This window comes from Capsicum annuum, chromosome 1 (genome assembly GCF_002878395.1).
Source record: "Capsicum annuum cultivar UCD-10X-F1 chromosome 1, UCD10Xv1.1, whole genome shotgun sequence".
NCBI classification, from domain to species: domain Eukaryota; kingdom Viridiplantae; phylum Streptophyta; class Magnoliopsida; order Solanales; family Solanaceae; genus Capsicum; species Capsicum annuum.
The window spans coordinates 171,748,707-171,772,463 of NC_061111.1; the positions used below are offsets into that span (position 1 = coordinate 171,748,707).

Below are 23,757 nucleotides of genomic sequence, written 5' to 3' on the forward strand. Positions count from 1 at the left end.
AAAGTATTTTCTTGTATTCCCACATGGTTCTATTGATCTAAAGCACCGTGCCCAATGCAAGAACGTGAAATGCTTTTTTGAAATTCATATGCTAATGTTCCCAAGGGGACAGTGGATTTTGTAACATCACTATCCGAATTCCAGTGAATCTGTCATGTCGAATGCAATTCAAGGGCAATTGTAGTTGGTGCATTGGTAACTTCGTGTGATACTTGGGCAAAGTCGAGTGATCCTTTCGTTACAGAAAATAGTTTAGGCTCTGGTGAAATAGCTTAAAGCTGAATGATTACCCATCCAGAAAGAAACATGCATTTTAAGTGCCACCAATTCAAGGCCAAACCATAGTCACATCCAGCAGTTGCTCATTCTATGAATCCAAAAGTGACTTGGTAAAATACAAGTTTCAATTCCAATACAATGAATGTCACTAACATAGGTCGTACCCATGAATTCAATGCAACCCAGAGTGCGCAGTTCAATTAGAAGTCACAGTTTTCTGTTGAGATTATGAGAAGCAAGTGATTTATCAAGTTGAATCCATGAACATGATAAAGGGTTCTTTTGGGTTTGAGAAGTAGACAAGGGTACACGTCAAGAAAGAAAACTATTTCCCGAGTTTATTACACTGGTGGTAATGGCAATTGAGGACCCGTAGACTTAAAAGTAGCCCCAAAAACTAATGATTCAATTTCTGTCCAAACTACATGCATTTGTATAATCCGCCTGTACAAATGAAGACTGGAAAAGCATCACCAAAGGGATGCCAAAATCATCAACAAGAAATATTAACTATGGCCGTATCATCAGTAGGAAATTTACAAAGATAATACCAGTCCTATTTTTCATGATTGTCTTGAGCAGAATCTATCTTTATTATAAGTGGCTGGTCGAGACGTGCAGCTGAATCAGCCACAGTTGGTAGCTCTGGTATTGACAATATGTCATCAATGTCTTCATTTTCAGCCAGTGCTTTTTCTAAAGCGGCCTTCGCAACTCTTGTGACACAAATAATTAAAAACACTGCAATACACACAACCAAGGTGGTTATTTTCAGTATTACTGAAATCCTATGTCCAAATCTGTTGGCATTTCATCAAAAAATGCAATATAGTTAAAGGTAAGTACATTAACTTCAGCAATAGGAGCATGCTGTAAAATAAGTAAAAGAGGTGGCTACATCACAAATTGTGTAATGAGCTCAAGAAGTCTATTTGCAATAGCCATGTTGCACCAAAAACAAAAAGAAGAGAAGATATACATCTTTGCCAAATAGAGATGGAAAATATCTTCTTTTTACTTGCATCGAAGGTAAATAAACCTTTCTTATCATTAGTAAGATAGGTTGTCTTGGTTCCGTAACCTGGATCATTTCAAATCTGGTTTTCATGAATATGGAACCCATTCATTATTTTTTATCATTGGTAGTTCCGGATAGTAATCTTTTTTGATAGATAGTTATTTGTAGCATATACTTGAGTATTAGAGTGTGTATGACAAAATTAGGTTATCCTAAATGCTAGCAAGAGAATGCTCAAGTTTTAAGAGAGTTAAGAGTCAAGGTGATTGTGCATTTCCCCAATTAATTCAATTCGAGTCAAATTACAAGCTACATTATAATGCCAGCTTTCAAGTTAAAGAGACTCTAAGAAAAAGATTTGACTTGTAATTTTCACTTTCTAACAACATACAATATCTTAAGAAATATTAAATACTGACTGTAATATCATATGTACAACTCTTCTCTGATCAATAACAAAAAAAAGTAAAGCATTATTAGGATTGGAGACTCACCAGACACCAAAAGGCCAAATATTATCATAGCCTGGCCACATAGAAAAACAAAAAGAAAAAGGATTATCAAATAATCAATAGTAACAAACAACAAGAAGGATTGATTTGGTCTGCATGGTGAAAGTGGAGTTAATAAAATCATCCATTTTATTGGATCAGAAGTCGACAGCAAAGTAGGGCTAGAATGATTACTAGGGCTGTCAAATTAGTGGGTTGGGCTAAATTTGCACAATTAGAAACAATTACCAACTAATGAGCTTTTCATTAGTCGTTGCCAATAAAGCACTTGGTTTTGGCATTTGTGATCCTATTTTTTTTTTTTTTGTGATCAAGTAAATATAGCCATTTGTGTGACCTGTTTATTCATTTTGATAAAATAAAACATCACCCACTAAAAAAATTAGTAACTTCAGGATAGAGTTGAATTAGCGAGGTATCATTAAGTTAAGCTGAACATGTATTATGCCACAAACTGGTTGCCTTCATATGGAAAAAAATTTAAAATTAGTGAATACTGTTTGTCCATTTTGAAAAATAAACTTAAAAATGGTAACTGACCCAGCTAAGTCATTTCATTGGAGGAGGAGGATTCCAATCCATAATGACCTACCAGAAATAGTACTAACACAATCCATGCAAGTTTTGCCAATTTGAGCGGGTGTCAAAGCTGAGGCTACAAACAATAGACCCCATGAATAAGTAAGATAATTAGCCATTCTATGCAACTGTCATGACTTGCTCCATTTTTTTATTGCAACTTTTCAACAACTACTGCTCTATTTGGGTTCACAAAATTTCACCATTCCATACTTAAGGATTATATCTCTAGTATACTCTAGTGATTATATCTTTGATACACCAAGGGATCATCTGGTTACAGGGATTACAGTGTTATCCCAGTATAAAATATGGGATTAAATTAATCAGTCTTTGGTTGTAGATATTAGATAAAAACAGAGGAAAATTCATACCAAAATCATAGTACCATCAACCCACATGGAAGGTGGGATTATCTGTTATGGTTATAATCCCCGAGTTAATCCAAGGATACTTCGTTTTGAACCAAACAACTGCAACGTGTCTCCGAGTAAGCACTACCTTTAATTGGTATCAGATATACGGATTTTCAATTTTCGCTGTTTTCTATCTTCTGCTAGATCTGCCTCCATTCCGACATATTATAAATCTATTGAGACAACTTCTTTCCATGTAATTTTAGATCTACCATCTCTTTTAGCACCTTCAAACATCATGTTTTATAGGTGCATCTGGAGGACTATGTAACATGTGGTCAACTCAAACCATCTCAAGAGACATTCTCTTATTTTATCCTTTTTATATGCTACTTGCACCATCTAACAGATGTGATCATTTATGATTCTATCTAATCTTGTATGACCATCCATCCATCTTAAACATTTGCATCTCTAGACACTCATCTTGGGGATATATTGGGCTTTAAAAGCCTAACATTCACTTAGATACACTCTTGTGGCACTCGTCCATTTCAACCATCCTCCATTAATCAAATGTGTAACATCTTAATCTATCACAATGTTATCAAAGGCATTTTCAGGGCGAGTCACAGGCCAGGGCATATCAAAAATGCCCCCGGGCGCAAATGAAAGGCATAGATCCATAGGGCGTACACCCTAGAATTTGGGGAGTAAGTCCCACAATAAAGCGTATGCTCGGGAGTAAAATTTGATTTTTATTATTTTTAAGGTAACTTTGCTATAAATCATGTTATTATTATTAGTTAAATGATATTTATACTTTATGCTATCTTTTTTTCATGTTGTAGTATTTTCCTAAAATATATAAACAAAGAAACAACAACCATAGAAAATGACACAGTCATAAATAGTTCTTTAAATAATCAAGCCTAAAATTGATAGAATAGAGAGTCCATAGCACTATGTTCTGAGGCAACTTTATTCATCTTTTCTCACAACTCTTACACTTTTTATCCTTCTTTGAAATATATATACAATAATCAGTGCAAATATTAGTTGAGAGTGGGAAGGACCAGTGGATGCGGAGATCGATATGAAATTACTAATGATTCCATTTTAAAGAATATCTCGACTAATATCATTTTTTTGTGTCGTTACCTTTCCCAAATAAGAATTATAATATTTTTTTCTATATTACTGGTGATTTATTTGAATTTATTTGCAAAATTATTGAAGATTTTTCTTTTGCTTAGTTTCTTAGTAATAAAATTAAAGATACATAAGATATACGCCATGTAGATCCATGGGACTTACACCATGTGTTTCGGGGCTTACATATTGCCCAGTGCCGCATAAAACTCCTCGCCTCACACCCCCGCCTTTCAAAACACTAATCTATCATTCCATTCTCCTGGATTATTGAGGTTATCGCTAAATTATCTATATTTAGGCACCTCAAGTTCATCTCATCTCAACTCAACTTCACTCCTATCTCGCTGTCTAAACTTCTCATGCATGTATTATCATACTCTTACCGGTGTTGTTAAAAGTCATTGTTTTGCTGCTTAGAGGGATGATGCAATGCCAAGCGAAGCGTTAGTGCTTTACAGGTGAAGTCATGTGCTTCAGATAGGTGGGCTTCAAACAATGACGTGCAAGGTCATCCAAACGAAACCCAGTTAGTTCTTTGAATTGCAACTTTGAGAAGTTAGAACTAATATCAACACATATTGGATGCTAGTATTCATTATTTTACTTGCAAATTCATTATTATAATACTAAATTCATATATGTTTGATAATTTCAATATTTGATAAGTTGTGCGCGTTATACTGCTTATTTTTTGCTTTAAGTATCATGAAGCTTGTTGATTTTTTCACACATTTTGCTTTTAAGACACCGACTTTCATTTATCCTAAAACTTTTACTCTCTAGAGTATTCTCTTAGCTCGAGCTTGTGATTGACACCCTCATTAATTTCATCAATTAACACAATATCATCTGCGAAGAGCATGCTTCATGATACCTCATCCTGTTGGTTAATTCGTCCATAACAAGCATAACCAGGTCCGGCTTAACATAGAGTCCTGGTGCAAACCCACAGTAAGGGGAACTCCTCTGTCCCTGCCACTGTTCTCACATTTGTAACAGCTCCTTCATACATATTCATATGTTTGACATGAATTCTTTTATTTTTTCAATACCAACCTATGTTGTTGGGACTCGTGTGCGGGTATCCGAGACGGGTGTGGATCCGAGAGTCGGATTCGTCAAATCTAAATTTTAAGATTCGGGGGTGTGAATCCGAGTATGGGTACAGGTGCGGGGATTCAGCTAAAAAAATTCAATGTAATAAAAATAGAGTTATAAAGATATTCTAAATTTGAGAGATATTTTGTGATAAACTTACATGTATATTGTAGAATTCATTTGTTTATGTACTCATTTGCAATATGTATGATTTGGTCAATAAAAAGTTATATGATCAATCCATTCAAGTGTCACAACTAGGAGAGATAATTTATTTTTTTAAATTAGTTTTGGGTCACATGGACTAATTTATTGATAATGAAAACAGAAAAAAAATTGTCCACCCAGCCCAAAAGTGGCTGGTCCAATAAACAACAAAAGAACAGAACAAGTACAATCTGAGTGGACAAATCTCCTTTGAGATTCTTCACAACCGGTCCTTTCATTTGGTCAAAGTAGATGAAGAAGAAAGCTAAAAAGTTCCAATTCTTCTCATCTCGAACTCAGAGAAATAAAGGGGCATGTACATTGTACAGTCTTTAATTAAAGACTTAAAGTCCCTTTAGATCTATTCGCCTCTTTCTTCTCTCAAGAGTCAAGGCGACATAAAGTCCCTCTTACGCTCCTCTGATTCTTTTAAATCGTCTTTCTACCTTCCAACTTACAGGTTGCTGGTCGGAATTCCCACGGAATTTTTCTGTTCAGCTCTTTCTTCTCCCAAGAGTCAAGACGACTTAAAGACCCTCATACGCTCCTCTGGTTCTTTTACGTCGTTTTTCTGCCTTCTAACTTACAAGTTGCTGGTAGGAATTCTCACGGAATGTTTACTTAAAGTGAGACAAAGGTAAGGCCTATAATATTGTCATAAATTTGTTTTATTTTTATTTCAAGAAATCGAATTCTAAATTTTTCTCCCAAATTTGTTCTCGGGTCAAAGTACTTGGGTCAAAGTACTTGGATGGGATTTGACCAAATCTGAGACGGACGCACCCTGCACCAGTGTTGCGTAGAGACGGGTTCGGCGGCAAAAATGACGAGTCCGCCCAACATATATATCAACAAAAGGACATCTCATGGGAGTTGAGACACTATCGTATGCTTTTTGTAAGTCAATGAAATATCATGTTAAGATCCTTTTTCTCCCTACAATTTTTCATCAATCATCTTAGTAAAAAAATATAGCCTCTATTGTAGACCTATCAAGCATAAATCAAAATTGGTTCTCAGTTCAACATTTCCATTTATATTTTTCCTTTCTGCGTGTGTGAGTGATGGTGGGGGGAGGAGGCTATGGAATAACTGGATTTAAGGTGAGGTTACTTCCCTCTCCAACATTTTGATTTAGTTTTCTTATATGATTTTTTTATGACTGCACTTGTCCAGGCTAGCATTTGCACATCTCCACTGATAATTCCACAGGAAAACCTGCCACCACCCACCAGAAGCAACCACCAGGTAACTCTGTTCACCAAGGCTACAACAAATGGGAATAAATCACCTAGTGTTATATCTTGATTGGCCTACTTTCTACACAGAATAGCCCACAAGGCAAAGTTACAATCTTGAATACTAAAAAAATCAACAATCAATCAACTACATCTATCAAACTACTTGGAAAATATATATATATATATATATTCCTTTTAATTTGCGCAGAAATCACCCAATACTCAATAAAGACACATTTAGCATCTTTCAGATGGGAGATTCTCCAAATTTCACACTTATCCCAATGGTGTGTACTAAACTTGAACAAAACTAGACAGATAGTTGACACTAGTGTCTAGGAATGTGCTCGCATCGTCGCATAATGCGATGATACAAAACGATGCAAGTCTCTCTCGCTGTGTGTGACTGATGTGTGCGCATCATGTTGATTTTGTTTTTAGGATCAATTTTAAATTTAAAAAAAGAGTCACTTCATGTTGATTTTATATTTAGGGTCAATTTCAATTTTTTTATAAAAAAGAAAGTTTGTGCGGTAACTACCACTGCTACAATTTTCCAAGGTTAACTTTGAAGGCCACTGTTGTGACTTCTTCACTGTGTAACTACCACTATTGTGCCTTTTCATCACTGCTTCACTTCAATGATGCGCTCGCATCGCTTCACGCTTTGCGTAATGCGTGATGCAGAGCCTTGTCGCTTTTTTTCGCATCACACTTTCCTAAATCTTTTGCCCGTCATTTTTTTTAATCATCGTTATATCTTTCACTCAATTATTCTATTCCTGACTATGGTAATTAGTTGAATTTTTTTTGAAATATCAGATAGTTTGATCGCAAATGAGTTCTTTCTTCTCAAAATCTCAACAATATGCATTACTTAAAGTGGTTCTTTCGATCATTCATCGAAAGGAGACACTTGATTTTGAATTTGACCAATTGAGACATCAGGAAACAATATTCTCAATTTCTTCATTCGAAGTGAATTCTTAGTGTATTTCTGTATTCTTTCTAGATTCAAAGACTAACCACAAAATCACAAAGAAAATAGATTCATAAGTTCGATACCTTGTATAAAACTCATGTGTAAGAAATATCCGATCGCATAGAGCGTACGAATAGGCTGATTAACAATTCACAGATGAAAAAATGGTAAAAAAGAAAGCATTCACCCCAACACTGCCTGACACATGCCAAACCTAAATAAGATTAAGTCTTAATCACAATTGTTTTATCCTTCATATGGATCTGTTACTTTCACTTATGCTGTTCTTAGCTAAACTTGCATGTAATCCTGGAGAGAAACAACTTTATTTCATATGATTTTACGTCTATTTCATCCCATTTTAGCAAAACAACCATCAACTTATCACGCCTACAGATCGGTGCATTTGAAGATCCACTAGCACAGTCGTATAATCTCAAGTGACATTCTTTCATTTTATTAGTTATGTGTGCTACTTGCACTCCACTAAATGTGATAATTTCTAATTTTCTCTAGTCTTGTACTTCCTCCCTTCACATTTACTTGTCCACTATACTAAAAATAAAATTCACTTTTATTTGTCGACTTTAGCATATAAAGAAAATAACAATTTTATTTTTCCTGTTTTACCCTTAGCATTAACTACTCATTCCCAAATTATTTTTCCAAATCCATTGAAACTATACAACATTAACATGGGTATTATGGTTAGTTTCAAAAAAAAAATATGGGTATTATGGTAAAATATGCACTTCACTTACAATTTTTTAAGGGGAGTCCAAAAGCCATTGTGGACAAGTAAAAGTGAACGAAGGGATTATAGCGTATATCAACCTTAACATTTGTATCTCACGATAAACATCAAATTACCGTAATAGAATACTTATTTTTTATGACAGAGAAATCTATCTAGGGCAAACTTTAGGACCATGCAACCTTTGGAACTCGTGGATAATGAGTCTAGCCCTTTACTTTTCTCCACTTACATATTGGCTTAATTTCGTATTGTGCATGGCTCAAGCCTGTGCGGCTGTGCCTAAGTCACAAGACCCTCAATCTTTTGCCATTTGAACTAAGCCCTACGGTCAGTTCCATAATAGAATACTTTTTCATCCCTAATGAAATACTTTAACTTCATAATTCACCACATTAACACTTGACTTTATTTATTCATTTATCTAAAGCAACTTGTCTCTATAATTTCTCAAGAAGAGAAAAGTGGTTGTTGGCTCCTATGTTACGGACTCTTCGTTTTTTGCCGCCAAACCTGTCTTGACGCGATACTGATGCGGGAGCGGGTGTCGGCTGCATCTCAGATTGGGTCAAATCCCACCCGGATACTTTGACCAGAGCCAAGAACAAATTTGGAAGAAAAATAGAGAATTCAATTTCTTAAAACAAAAATAAAATAGTTACAACAATATTATAGGCCTTACTTTTGTCTCACTTTAAGTTCTAAGAAATTCCGTGAGAATTCCGTACAGCAACCTATAAGTTGGAAAACAGATAGACGACGGAAAAGAACTCGAGGAGTGTAAGAGGGACTTTATGTCGTCTTGACTCTTGGGAGAAGAAAGAGACGAATAGATCTAAAGGGACTTTAAGTCTTTAATTAAAAATTGTAGTGTACATGACTCTTGATTTCTCTGAGTTCGAAGATGATAAGAATGAGAACTTTTCAGCTTCCTTCTTCATCTACTTTGACCAAATGAAAGGACCAGTTGTGAAGAATCTAGAAGGAGGTATGTCCTCAAATTGTACTAGTTTTGTTTTTTGTTAATTATTGGACCAGCCACTTTTCTGCCGGGTGAACAATTTGTTTTTTGTTTTCATTGTCAAATAATTGGTCCATGTGACCCCCAAAACTATTTTTTTTTTCTTTGCATTGTGGCACATAAGTGGATAGATGACACACAACTTTTAATTGACCAAATTATATATATATTGCAACTAGCAAATGAGTAAATAAATAAATGAATTCTACAATATACATGTAAGTTTATCACAAAATACCTCTCAAATTTAGAATATCTTTCAAACTCTGTTTTTATCATATTGAATTTTTCTAGACGAATCCCCGCACCCGTATCCATACTCTTCGCACCCCCGAATCTTAAAATTTAAATTTTGACAAATCCAGCTCTCGAATCCACACCCGTCTCGGAAACACGCACCCAAGTCCAAGCAACATAGGTGGCCCCTACATATTCCCCTAATACAAAGAATCAACTCTTGTCTTAAGTGCAAAAAGTTTCTTAGTTAGCTACCCTCTTACTTTTCAGTTTATTTGCAAGCATTCATTAGTTTATCAATAACAATACAAAATTAAAATCTTATGTCTCTGTTTAACATCAGGATAATAGTCATGTTGTACTCAAATTTTACCTCTTACAGCAAGATATAGTATGTTGAGAGTGCTCTCTCATTAGTTATTGGTTTGATAGGCAAAACATAGCAAACCCACGCAGCCAAATTCTTCGGAAGCTACTTCATAAATGAGTTAATGGAAGGTTGGAATTTGTTTACGTATCTAACCTAGCTCATTTTTGTTCTTTATTTCCCTCAAAAGTTTTAGTCGCCGTTTGGACATGAAAACTAAAATTTTCCGGAGTTGGAGTTGCGTTTGGCCATGTCTTTTTTGAATTTTTTTTTTTGACTTTTCAAAAAAACTTTTTTAAATATGATTTTATGCCCCAACTTTTACAAACTATCAAAATCACCCAACTAAAATTTACCTACTAACGGGAAAATAATACAGTTAGCCACTTTTATAAAAATAATTACATATACATAGTCATATTTAATGAATTTCAATTATGACATATATAATATTTACATTAATAACCGTTTTCTCATATTTGAAAATTTTAAATATGGATGTTATATTAACAGATCACTGCTTCCTATTTTTTAGGTAACAAATATTATCTTTCAAATAAATTTATTTTTTTAGGAATTTATTTAATTTATTTCCTTTATTTTCCGTTCCTAAAAATAGAAAATGACGAGTTGTTATTAAATTTTAGGGTGCCGCTAATTTATTTCTTTAATTTTCTTATACATGAAAGATTTACTGTGTGTGAATAAATTATTTCTATGTAAAACATACTTTGCATATTTATGGTATATTATATCATATACCATAAATATATAAATATGCTTAGTATATTTCTTTATACTTTGTATATTTATATATGTGTGTATATGTATATATATATGAAAAATATGTATCACCGATTTATATTTTTAGCATATATATGGTATAAACTATTTATATTTGAATAGTATAATAAAGATATACACAATATAATAATATAATCAAATTAAAAATGAGATTAATTTGTAGCAGTGGTAAACTAATTTGCTACAACTTTATTAATTCCATAAATATAGAAAACGATTATCCATTACTCCCTCCGTTTCAAAAAGAATGACTTATTTTCCTTTTTAGTCCATTTAAAAAAGAATGACCCCTTTTCTTTTTTGGCAATACTTTAATTTCAACTTTCCACATAGCATGTTTAGGACCATAAGATTATAGGGCATTTTAGTACATTTGGTACAACTTTAATTTAAGGCCACAAGATTTACAAGTCTTCTTTATTTTCTTAAACTTTGTGCCAAGTCAAAGTAGGTCATTCTTTTTTAAACGGAGGGAGTATTAATTACACGACTATAATTCCTTAAACGTCCGTATCCAAACAGAAAAATTATTATTATTATTATATTATAGTAATTAGGATCATTAGCAGTAAAATAATGTCTTAAATAAGGGAGAAAATTAAATAAGAGAGAAAAATAATGATGAGAGAAAAACAGATATATATTAATTAGGATAGCATTAAGTTTGAAATTATAATTATCTTATTCTTTAAAACTGCTATATATGTAATATTGAAAAAATAATGTTATAAAGAGAGTTTTATGTAAAAATTTAAAAGATTGGAATTATATGTAATAATAATAAAAGTTGAAATTGGAATTGAAAAATTGTGAAAACACCAAAAACCTGTTTTTCCTTTTCAGAAAAATTTTCCGAAATTATTTTTAGAATTTTCATGGCCAAACACCACAATTTCCAACTCCGGAAAAATTTTTCGGAAAAAAGGAAAAAAATTTCATGGCCAAACGGGCCCTTAGTCCCAGCTCATGCGCACCACCAACTTACAAGACACCTTCTTATCTCCCAATAAGACAGGTACCAGTCACGCTATGCACCAAGACTTAGGTGGATAGGAATAATTCACCTAGTTCTCTTCTACTAGGATTTGAACAGTGGTTTCAAGGTTGTCACTCCAACCCTTAGATTGCTAGCACCCCCTTGGGGTGTTCCTTGCCCTCCAAAGCTTGTCCAGGGGTGGAAGTAAAAAATTAAAAAACCAAAATTCGTTACATTAACTAGTCATTTATCCTACATGCTTGTACTACTACTATTCACTTTGTAGCACAAAAGATCATTTTCAAATGTGTGGACATGACTAAAATTATTTAGATTAGCATAAGATTTGTCAAGTGTATATATAGCTCTTACCCAGCGGGTTTTTGAGAGTTCACCCCATCCATGAGTAACATCAGAAAGATCTTTCAAAGTTGTGCCGACATACACCAGGGCAAAAGTTATTGGCTACAACAGGATAAAAAATAAATTCATCAATAACAACATCAACAAAGCCAGTGAAATCATGCAAGTGGGGTCTGGAGAAATCATCAGTAGTGAATATTAATATGAATAAAATAAAAAAAATCAACACATCAATCAATAAGCCTCTGGGTGGAATTTCAAGGGTTATTGAAAAGAACAAGGCATGCAGATGATCCTACTATACCACAATGGCTTCTTGGTCAAGGTCATTTCACATGGATAGCACCAGCAACAAGTCAACTATATAAACCAATAGAAATCTCTCTTCCAAGAGGATGGATCAAGGATTTTAATCTGTCCCTATGTATATTACAAAGGGGTTTGATAGAGCCTCCCCAGAAGAGAGAGTTATTGAGCTCTTGAATAACATTAATCTAGAGGCTAATGTGCTGAGTTGGTGGCTAATGCATTGAAGGAAAAGAAGTCGACGGGGGAGGTGCAATAAGCAGCGCATCAAATTGTGGTGTATCGTAGAAGAAACAAAGTGGGCAAGGATGTAGGTGGGGCTTCATTTTTTATTTTTTTGTGTGTGGGGGGAGGGGGGGTGAGGGAATTAGTTGTTGATGGATTGTAAAATCATTAGCTAGACTGTGAGGGGGATGATTGACCCAAATTAAAGGGCCATCATCAAAGTAGGCTTTAGGGAATGGGAGGCAAATGTGATATGTATCCAAGAAACAAAAATGGAAATCCTTAGAGGTAGGTAAAGTATGATTATATTCCAACCCGGGGAAGTGTGGGAGGAATTCTCATTCTTACGGATGACAGAAAATTGGAGAGTGTGGAGGTTATCAAAGGGGAATATATGTTAGGGGTGCGGTTTAAAAACATTAACAATGGCATGGAGTGGGGTTTCGGGGGAATCTACGAACCGATGGGGGAGGGGTCTAAGGAGGCTTTTTAGGAGGAATTAGGAGTTAGGATAGAGAGGTGGGATATACCTTGGGTTTTAGGGGGGGATTTTAATACCATTAGATTTCCAGAGGAGAGGTTGGGGTATAACGTGGTGTCTAGGGCCATGGAGGAGTTCTCAGAGTCCATTGACAATTTTTTTCTTATTGATTTGCCTTTATCCGGTGCCTCTTTCACTTGGCCCAGGCCAGATGATTCCTCTAGATCGAGACTAGACAGAGTTCTTGTGTCCACTTCTTGGGAGGAATTGAATCCCAATGTGATATAGTTTTCTCTCTCGCGATTGCTATCCGACCATTCACCTATCATGTTGGATGGAAGCAGAGAAGGGCAAATGAGATCTCCTATCAAACTTGAAAACATGTGGTTAAGTGTGTCGGATTTTAGGGAGAGAGTGGTTGGTTGATGGAGTTGTGCAGTGGAGGGGAGGCCTTCTTATAGGCTTGCTAGAAAATTGAAATTGCTCAAAAAAGACATGAGTGTGGAATAAAGAAGTGTTTGGAAGGGGGGGGGGGCAAAATCAAGGGCATTGTGGTTGGAGGAAGGGGATTCGAACACTAAATTTTTTCATAGGACAACAATCTAAAATAGGAGAAGGAACTTCATTGAGTTGGTCGAGGTAAATGGGGTGGTGCATGTGGGGAGGAGGAAGTAGAAGGGACAGTTGTAGAGTATTACAATCATTTGTTCAAAGAGGAAGCAATTTGGTCCTAATTTGGGGGGTTTAGAGTTTTGTCACATTGGTGGCGAGAAGTGTATGTGGCTAAAGAGGAAGTGAAAAAAGCAATAGAATGTTGTAAGGGTGACAAATCTTTGGGGCCTGATGGTTTCTCTTTGGCTTTTTTCCAGCATAGCTAGAGCACGGTAAAAACTGAGGTGATGGATACTATTGCGAAGTTTCAAGAAAGAGGGAATTTTGAAATAGTTTGAATGTTTCGTTCATCGTCATCATCCCTAAGCGGGAGGGAGCCTCAAACATTTAAGACTATAGACCTATTAGTCTAGTGGGAAGCATCTATAAGATCATCTCTAAGGTGTTGTCCATTAGACTTAAGAAAGTGTTGGATGAGACAGTATCTACCTCGCAGAATGCCTTAGTGGAGGGCAGACAAATTTTGAATGCAGCTTTGGTGGAAAACGAAGTGGTGGATACGAGGAGAAAGCAAGGTGAGTCAGGTGTACCATGCAAGCTGATCTTGAAAAGGCCTATGATCATGTGAATTGGAATTTCCTAGATGCCATTATGCTACAAATGGGATTTGGGAAAAAATGGAGAAAATGGATTAAATTTTGCATCTCCTCAGTAAGATATTCCACTTTCTCATTTGAGGAATAGCCTGCACCCATAGAATTCCAATTTGTCTGAGAGATGGGTGGAGTTTGTAGAGAATCATTTATTATTGTAGATTCTTTACTTTTTTTGTATCCCCTTGTATACGGCCAACTGCGTGCCACGTATGAATGAAAATACGTTTACCTGATTTTAAAAAAAAAAAAAAAGTGCCTCCCTATATCAAACCTGGCACATATGCATGAGTTTACAAAAAACCCTTTATATCATAGTCAAATATGCTAATATTCCCATTCCACATGGGTCTTTACAGGTCCTCAATTAGGTTTATAGTATATGTTTTGCTTTGTTTTTCTAAAATTGGAGCTACACAGGTGGCTTTTAAACAACTTTATTGAATTTATGAGTAGGGCGGGGATGGGATGAGGTTGCCAACTCCATTCCACTAACGTTTTTGAGATTGCATTCGAGAAACCACGTTGCATGAATCATACATCTGCAACTCATAAAGCAGAGCTTGGTAATTCTTTGACTACTACAGTTTCGCTAGCGTGACATCTACTTTTACAAGGATATGAACATAGTTCTTTAAATTCCATTGTGAAAGCACCTTGATCCAACACAATGATCATATCTACATCACATGGCAAGCCATGAGAGTGATTTTGACCTGAGGCAACTGGGAAGGAAGGGGGGAGAGAGAGATGGATGACCTCAGAAAATTCTCTGCCTACTACAGTGAAGTAAGAAATAGCATTTGCTTTTACAAGGATATGAAAAGAGTTCTTTAAATTCCACTCTAAAAGAACATCAACCAGAGTCACATGGCAAGCCAAGAGAGTGATTTTGACCTAGATGCAACTGGGAAAAGAAAGAGGGGGAATGGATAGAAATGCTCAGGCGATTCTCTGCCTACCACAATGAAGCTAGAAAGGACGTCTACTTTTACAAGGATATGAAAACAGTTCTTTAAATCCCACTGTAGAAACACCACGACCATATCTATGCCACATGGCCAACCATGAGAGTGATTGTGATGACAGACAGATAGATAGATAGAGTGAGACTTACCATCATTCCCAACCATGACGCCAGCATGTATTCCCAAATTGAAACTGGTGTCACTGATAACAGGTAGTTCAGCATATTGAACGGAAGCAGAGGAACGAGTCGGAGCAGCAAAACAATCTGTCCAGTCATAGCAAAGGAATGTGCAGGGTTACTTCTGCTCTTTTTGGAAATTATTATCCATATTACAGACACACTTCTAAGCCAAAATGAAAATTTGAAGATGACATCATTATCAAAAGGACCTTCGCAGGCCTTTCATGAAAGACATATGAACCTTAAAGCCAGATTTCCGAATTGCAATTGCAACTGCACGAAACTGTGGATAATCTTTCAACTTGGAAATGACAAATGACCTCCCAATCTGTCAAGATGTGAGTGAAAGAAAAACAATTAATGAAAATAATCAGTTCAGAAAACAAACCTTTTAGGGGTATGGCACAAGAATACATAAACAGAAAGGAAAATGAAGGGAAAAGCAACAAAAATTATGCCCTATCCACACACAGTTTGCACATGCAAGCCCATATTCTGAAGAAAAAGTCGTTCAAAAATGACAAATCTGCAGCCTAGTACCTAGGGTAGTCCAGTTTTTGTAATATAACTAGAGTAACAATCAGAGCTCTGGGAAATGGACTATGGAAGTAATCATGCTGTTCTAACTTCTAACTTTTAAGCAATAATTCAAGTGAAATACATTTTTAACTGCTCAACAAAGTATCCCTCTCTAGAATAAAATAACTTACTGTTCTACCAAGAAGAAATGCTGCGGCAGCACCAATGGTAGCACCAATAGAATCAGCAACAAAACCCACAGGCAAGCCGAATAGATAACCACCACCTAGCTGAAAACAGGACCATGCAGAGTTCAAATTCAATCATAACTCCTAGATTCATTAAATTATTACTTTGTACTTAGTCAAGTATCATTCATAACTAAGTCCATGCTCCATGAGCAGCAGAGACAGACTGGTAAAGACGTGCTATAAAAGAATTTAGAACGGCTGTTATAAAAAAATGAGGGTTAGGAATTAGGAGGGGTGACATGACTTCAACAGAAAATGCCATAAGTTTTACCGTAAGAACTGACGCTGGAACTGCCAATACTGTTAGAGGAATGTATGCAACAGCCCTGCAAGACACAGAAAACAACATGACCAAAAGCAACAACAACAACAACAAGCCCAGTGTATTCCCACACAGTGGGGTCTAGGGAGGGTAAAATGTATGCAGTCCATACCGCTACCCCCGAAGAAGTAAAGAGGTTGTTTCCGATAGAACCCCGGCTCAAGATAAATATATATAAAAAAAAAAAATAGTAAACAAAAGTCGTAATGAAACATGAAGCAGGATGGGTGGCTTAACAGAAGTAAAGAATCAGAAATAGTAAAATAGAACTTAGAGCAATACAGGATAGGGGAACTAAGAGCCATAAGCTATAAGCTATAACAAATAAGAAAAACGAAATCTAGAATTGGGTATCCGCTAGTAGTAACCAACACTCACAGACCAAAGCCACCCACCACACCCAGTCTCTCCTGACTAACGGCTCCTACCTATCGACACAGTCCTACGATTACTACCCCAACTAAACAGGGACTCTCCTAATTACTTGCTACAACCCATGTACTCATCCTAGCCTTCTACTCTTATCCGCGACCTCCACACCTTCCTATCTAGGGTCATGTCCTCGATAAGCTGAAGCTGCTCCATGTCATGTCTAATCACTCCCCTCCAGTATTTCTTCAGCCTCCCTCTACTCCTCCTGAAGCCATCCAAGGCTAGCCTCTCACACCTGCGAATTGGGGCATCCGTGCCCCTCCTCATCACATGCCCAAACCATCTCAGACTTCCTTCCCGCATCTTGTCCTCCACCGAAGCCACTCCCACCTTCTCCCGAACAATCTCATTCCTAACTCTATCCCTTCTTGTAAGCCCACACATCCAGCGCAATATTCTCATTTCCGCCACCTTCAATTTTTGAATATGGGAGTTCTTGACAGGCCAACACTCCGCTCCATACAACATGGCTGGACGAACTGCCACTCTATAGAATTTGCCTTTAAGCCTAAGGGGCACCTTCCTATCACACAACACTCCAGAGTCGAGCCTCCACTTCATCCAACCAGCTCCAATACGATTAGAGACATCCTCGTCAATCTCACCATTCCCCTAAATCATAAACCCAAAATACTTACAACTATCCTTCTTACATACAACTTGGGAATCCAACCTCACCACCACTTTGTCTTCCTACCTTAAGTCACTAAACTTGCACTCCAAATACTCCGTCTTGGACCTACTCAACCTGAACCCCTTAGATTTTAGGGTTTGCCTCCATACCTCCAATTTTTCATTCACACCCCCCACGTCTCATCAATCAGCACTACATCATCAGCAAATAACATACACCAAGACACTTCACCTTGAATACTCCGCTTCAACACGTCCATCACCAGCGCAAATAGGAACGGACTAAAAGTCGAACTCTGATGCAACCCTGTCTCGACCGAAAAGTGCGTTGAGTCTCCTCCCGTCGTTCGCACCCAAGTCTTCCCTCCATCGTACATGTCCTTAATAGCTCTGATGTACTCCACCGGAACCCTTTTCACCTCCAAGCATCTCCAAAGAACCTCCCTAGGGACTTTGTCATAAGCCTTCTTCAGGTCGATGAACACCATGTGCAAATCCCTCTTTCTTTCCCTATACTGCTCCACTAATCTCCTCACCAGGTGGATTGCCTCTGTCGTCAAGCGGGCAGGCATAAAACCAAACTGATTCTCCGAAATGGACACAATCCTCCTCAATCTCCACTCAACCATCCTCTCCCAAATCTTCATAGTATGACTCAACAACTTAATACCCCTATAGTTGTTGCAACTCTGAATGTCCCCCTTGTTTTTATATAACGGAATCATCGTACTCCATCTCCAGGCCTCACGCATTCTCGCAGTCTTGAAAATATGTTAAACAAATCAGTCAACCACCTTAAGCCTGCCCCACCCACAAACTTCTAAAAATCCACTGGAATCTCGTCGGGCCCTGTCGCCCTACCCCTCCTCATCCTACGAATAGCCAAAAGCAGATCAGCATAAATCTCCAGTGTTGGTTGCACTGCACCATATTAGGGTACGGAAATTTATTTCACCAATTTGAGGAAAACCTCTTGTATAATTTTCTTTTTGGTTAAATCAAGGCAAAACCCTTGTATAATACAACAACATACCCAGCATATTCCCGCAAGTGGGGCTTGAGGAGGGTAGAGTGTATGTAGACCTTACCCCTACCTTGGGAGGTAGAGAGGCTGCTTCCAATTGACCCTCAGCTCAAGAAAAAACATTTCAAAGCAGGCCGGAAAAATAAACCTTGTAGAATACAACAAAAAGGTATTCTACATAAAAGCAATACTTGGAAATATATTCAGCAATCACCGATAAAAGTAGGAACACCTGAAAAGATATTGAATTGGAATGATGAGTTTTCAGACCTTTCAGGTGAAGATACTCATAGTAATCATGCTTCTAAATAAGAATGAGGACTGACACACCCAAACTTTATGAGGCTTGTCTCTGGATTAGACTTCCCTGAATCATCTATGGATGAATATCTTTAATATTTCCTTTGGCTTTTTTCTTTTCGGAGAAGCGCACAAACATGTTGGCAGGGTTGCAAAAAAGAAAAATAACTTCCAGATGACACCCAACAACAAGAACAATGTCTAACATATTCCCATGCTTTTAGTCCGTGCATTCACATTTAATGGTGTGTACAGAGAAAGGAGAAGTGAGGAGCTTAAGCAGAGTAAACATGAATAACAGTCACCCTGTAACTCAATCGCCAAATGGATGAAAGAATAGCAACATAAACTGGGATGAGCATTTAAAGAGCAAAAATGAACAACTATAATGTCTAAACATTGGACAAGCTTCAGGTTAATAAAGGAGACAAAATTGTCATAGACCCTATAAGCTGATTCCCATATTGCACCCCCCCCCCCCCCCCAAACAAATAAAGAGAAAGGAACACAAACATAGCCCATGTGATGCTGGATATACCAGAGTCTATATGTTCTGAGAGCACACAAATATAGCAGAAACGTAATGTTTGTAGTACTATAGTACATATCACAATTTTCCTAAACAACCACTTTTTCCGATTTATAACTAAACTGCGAAAATTCTCGCACGGCCATTCATTGAAGTGTGTCCGTTGTAACTGCTTTGGAATATATTAACTAGAATACCTCAAATTTGCATGTATATCTGTTCCCACCTTACGAAGGGAGGTGATTAGACATGACATTGACCAGTTATAGCTCACGGAGGACATGACCCTTGGTAGGAAGGTGTGGAGGATGCGAATTAGGATAGAGGGTTGGGGGGTAGGAGTGCGTCCTTACTAGTAGGAAGGAGTGCTTTGTTTGTAGTTGTGCAGGTAGTAGTAGTGTTATGTGTGTTTCGTGTAGATTCTTGTTCGTGGTGTTATGGTGATGTTTGTGATTTCGGAGAGATAGGTTATGGTATTACTCTGTGGGTGTCTTGTTTCTTTTATTATCTAGAGGCATGTTATCTCATTTTGTTGTTTGTTTTTAAGTTTGTTATACTGTTAGTTGTACTGAGGCAGGGGTCAATCGGATACAGCCTCTCTACTTCATCTATGGTAGTGATATGGACTGCGTACACTTTACCCTCCCCAGACCACACTTTGTGGGAATACACTGGGTATGTCGTTGTTGTTTTTGTTCCCACCTTGTCAAGTAACTCAAATCACTCAACTAAATCAAATATAGGAAATGGTTTAAAATGTGCAGATAACATTTACATTTAAAAGCATACTTACAAGACAAGCGGACCCCAAGGACCAAGATCTTGCTCAATCCATAGCAAGAAATCTTTCAGTATCTGAAAAGAAAAACATATTACAACAGAGAGAGATAAATAACTTGAATCAACAAGGCTCCATAGACATGCATCTGAGTTAACCAGATCATACAGCCTATGTATCAAGTTTATTGACAGAATTTCACAGAATGACAACCAAAAGAGTGAGTTCCACGCCTCCACTTGATTCATTATCCATTTAAATTGTTCCAGAGTTGGGGCTTAAGAATCCAATCTAGTAATATCACAAATGAATCTAGAAGTAAGTTACATCAGGTGGATCACACATTATGAAGCTCTGAACTTATAGTCTAAGTTGCTCGGACTTGGGTTTGGGTGTCCAATATGGGTACGGATCTAGAGGTCAGTTCCTTCACAGTCTCAATTTAAACATTCGGGGATATGGATCTAGGGATGGATACGTGTGCGGGGAGTCGGTGAAAAATAATTAAATATCTAGAAATAAAGTTATAAAACATAAATTATGAGATATTATGTGAAAAACTTGAGGAGAAAATATTGTTCAAGAAGAAAATCTTGAAAGGAGATAAAAGGAAAAGAAATAACATAGAAATTTCTATATATAAGGTATTCCATTTTCTTCAATTTCACCTTAGCTTTTGTTTTTATTACAGAATTTCTTAAATCTGTCCGAACTTCCACAGTCGATTTTGGTCAAAGTACTCAAAATCGGATGACCAGCTCGGGTACGGATCCCACACCCACGCCCATGTCGTGTCGACACGGGTGCGGCACCGAAAGTGAAGAGTCCGAGTAACTTAGCTTATAATCACTGGAAAATAAAGTCAACTTCACTTGGAATAAATTGGCCACAGGTCTATAGTAGACAAGAAATACAGCAAGAAAACAATTACTCCAATGAAAGTCCAAATTACACATTAGTTTTCCCAGCTCTGAAATAAGCTCACTTTTTCATCATAGCTCGTGTAAATCATACTTATGAAAGATGCTAATAAGATTTTCTTGGAACCAAACACCACCGATAGTCACAGATAACAACGTAAATACAAACCCAAAACTATAACCTCTACTTGAACTGATACATGCAACCAAATAAATCAGATCCAGAAAGGATAATCATCTCAATTAAAATAGAAACAAAACTACACACTTTAAACCCAAACTAGTTGAGGTGGCTTATCAATGTTCTATATCCATTTTGCTCTATTTGGTCATGTTTCATTCGAAAATCACTAATTTACATTTTAAGACTAATTAGGTTATGCTCTAATCTTTCTTGAGCTGAGGGTCTATGAGAAACAGCCTCTCTACCTACGGTATGCATACACTCCACCCTCCCCAAACCCCACTTTGTGGGACTACATTGGGTATGTTGTTGTTGTTAGGTTATTCTCCAATCTCACACTAATCCCTAAAACTGGCATACAAAAGCTCTGGCCAAACTAAAAAAACTCCTAGCATATGAATGACAATTCACACAAAGTACAAACAACAAAAACAACATACCCAGTTTAATCTCACAAAGAGGGGTTTGAGGACGGTAGACTATATGCACACCTTACCCCTACCTCATAGAGATAGAGAGGTTGTTTCCAATAAACCCTCTGCTTAAAATAAAGCATATCCAAGAACACAGACCACCCTACCTCGTAGAGATAGAGAGACAGTTTCCGATAGATAGAGGCTCGCTAAAAATAAATCACACCAAGTAGTTTGAATCCCAATTTGGCAAATGAATGATTCCTCACCAAACATATTCTGTACACAAATTGCAAAATGCAGATACTTTGGCATCCATAAAAAAAAAAAAAGTCAAATTCAAGGTAACCAAGACCCAGATCACGAAATCGGTGAATTTCATTAAATTAAAAGAGAAGGAAAACCCAGATCAAATGAATGAAAAATAACAAAAAAACCAAATGTACCTTTTCAACAGGAAGAGTGAAACAAGCGGTGGCAATGGCAGCGAGAAGGAGAAGAAGGAAGGTGAACTTAAGAAGGGAAGACCAATTGAAAGCCATAGATAACCTCTTACGCCAAGGCCTACACTCCTCTTCGTCCTCCTCTTCTCTACTTGCTTGCTTCAATGACAAGCGTGGCCGCAATCCTTCTAAATTTGCCAGATTGAATTGAAGATGCAGATAACAATCAAATTATCTATAAAACCCCAATGAAATTTCTATAATCCCTCATTATCAATTATTTTGATCTTGTTGTGTGTGGATCTGTAAGCTAAAGAAACTCCGCGTTTCACAGTTTTTCTTTAGCTTTTCTTTGCTTTGATTTTGGTTATCTGCTATTTTTTGCGAAGGTGCTATTGGCGTAACGGAGTAAAAACTCCAAAACTCTTGCTACTTTCCTATATTTCTCTCTCAAGCACTAACAAATAGTAACATTTTCATTATGATACAAGTACTTGTATTTATGGCTAGATGAAATATAATCTTGAAATTAAATTATGGAACAAAATAAACGAAAACCTCAATTGGCAGGCTACATAAATTTAAAGGGTTCGTTTAGTACAATGTATTAAAAATTAAGCTTTAGTTATATACGTTATTTAATATTAAACTGTATATTACTACTACATGAAAATTTATAATTACTATTCAAATTTATAATTACAAGAATAGTAATCTAATAGATTTTAATGCATGCATTAGCATGATTAAAAATGTAATTATCACTAAAAATCTTTCCTATATCCTTTTTATCATATTTATGTGAGGTTTTTTTGTAACAAATATTTTTAAAAAATTACGTAATTCATGTCATTTTTTATAAAATAAATCAAATATTATATTTTTTATACATTAAATTAAATATTGCATAAGAAAAATCTAGAGACAAACACTATTAATACACCATATTTTAAACCATTTTTATACGTCATACCAACCACTCCCTTACTTTATTAAGTCAAAGTTGGATGTCCCAACTTGTAATTTCGTTTCAACTTTTTGCATCTCTTTCCTTCATTTTTTTTAAAAAGGATAAAATAAAAAAGTTCCGACTAGATTATTAGGCATTCAAACTTATGATATTCTCAAGAAATATATGACATTTTTATATGAACACTTCTAATCAAATACATTTAAAAAGTCTTGTAGGGGGTGCGCGGATTTAATTAACTAGGTATAATAGATTCTTTGTAGGGGGGTGCGCGGATTTAATTAACTAGGTATAATAGATTTGGTACATATTTGTAGTGAATCTATTTTTATTTAGTGCGTGGATGTTATCTTTTAATAATTTACTTTTTTCGTAAGATATATTCATTAATTATTTTATCCTGTAGTAATTACAGAGTTACAAATTCTTGTATAATAATTTATTCTATCTGTGCTATAATATATATCTAATTCTAGATTTTCAATGTTATTTATTATTTTATGTTGTTCTTCTCGTAGTGAGTTTTTTAAATTATATAAACTATCACATTTATTTTTATCTAAATTTTCTAAGGTTTTTTCTATCCATATTAATTTTTCTTTTAGGTCTTTTATTATTTGTCTAATTCGGTTTCTATAATTAATTTCATTATTTAGATTTTCT

At 36.2% G+C, this 23,757-nt stretch overlaps 1 protein-coding gene and 1 long non-coding RNA gene across 2 annotated transcripts; one reads left to right on the top strand and one right to left on the bottom strand.

Annotated features, from left to right (window-relative positions):
* Positions 1–585: 585 nt before the first annotated feature.
* On the bottom strand, positions 586–22,725 carry LOC107841383 (TVP38/TMEM64 family membrane protein slr0305). Its single transcript, XM_016685327.2, has 9 exons — positions 22,128–22,725; positions 20,180–20,241; positions 16,418–16,472; positions 16,087–16,185; positions 15,618–15,704; positions 15,344–15,460; positions 11,959–12,051; positions 1,792–1,822; positions 586–1,020 (listed from the first exon to the last, which is right to left on the bottom strand). The coding sequence occupies exons 1-9, from the start codon at positions 22,221–22,223 to the stop codon at positions 836–838; spliced, it is 825 nt and encodes a 274-aa protein (XP_016540813.1). The 5' UTR covers positions 22,224–22,725; the 3' UTR covers positions 586–835.
* Positions 5,429–6,495, top strand: LOC124888482. The gene is made up of 3 exons (XR_007046744.1): positions 5,429–5,841; positions 5,935–6,101; positions 6,381–6,495. It is a non-coding gene; the product is annotated as an uncharacterized LOC124888482 (long non-coding RNA).
* Positions 22,726–23,757: the final 1,032 nt, after the last annotated feature.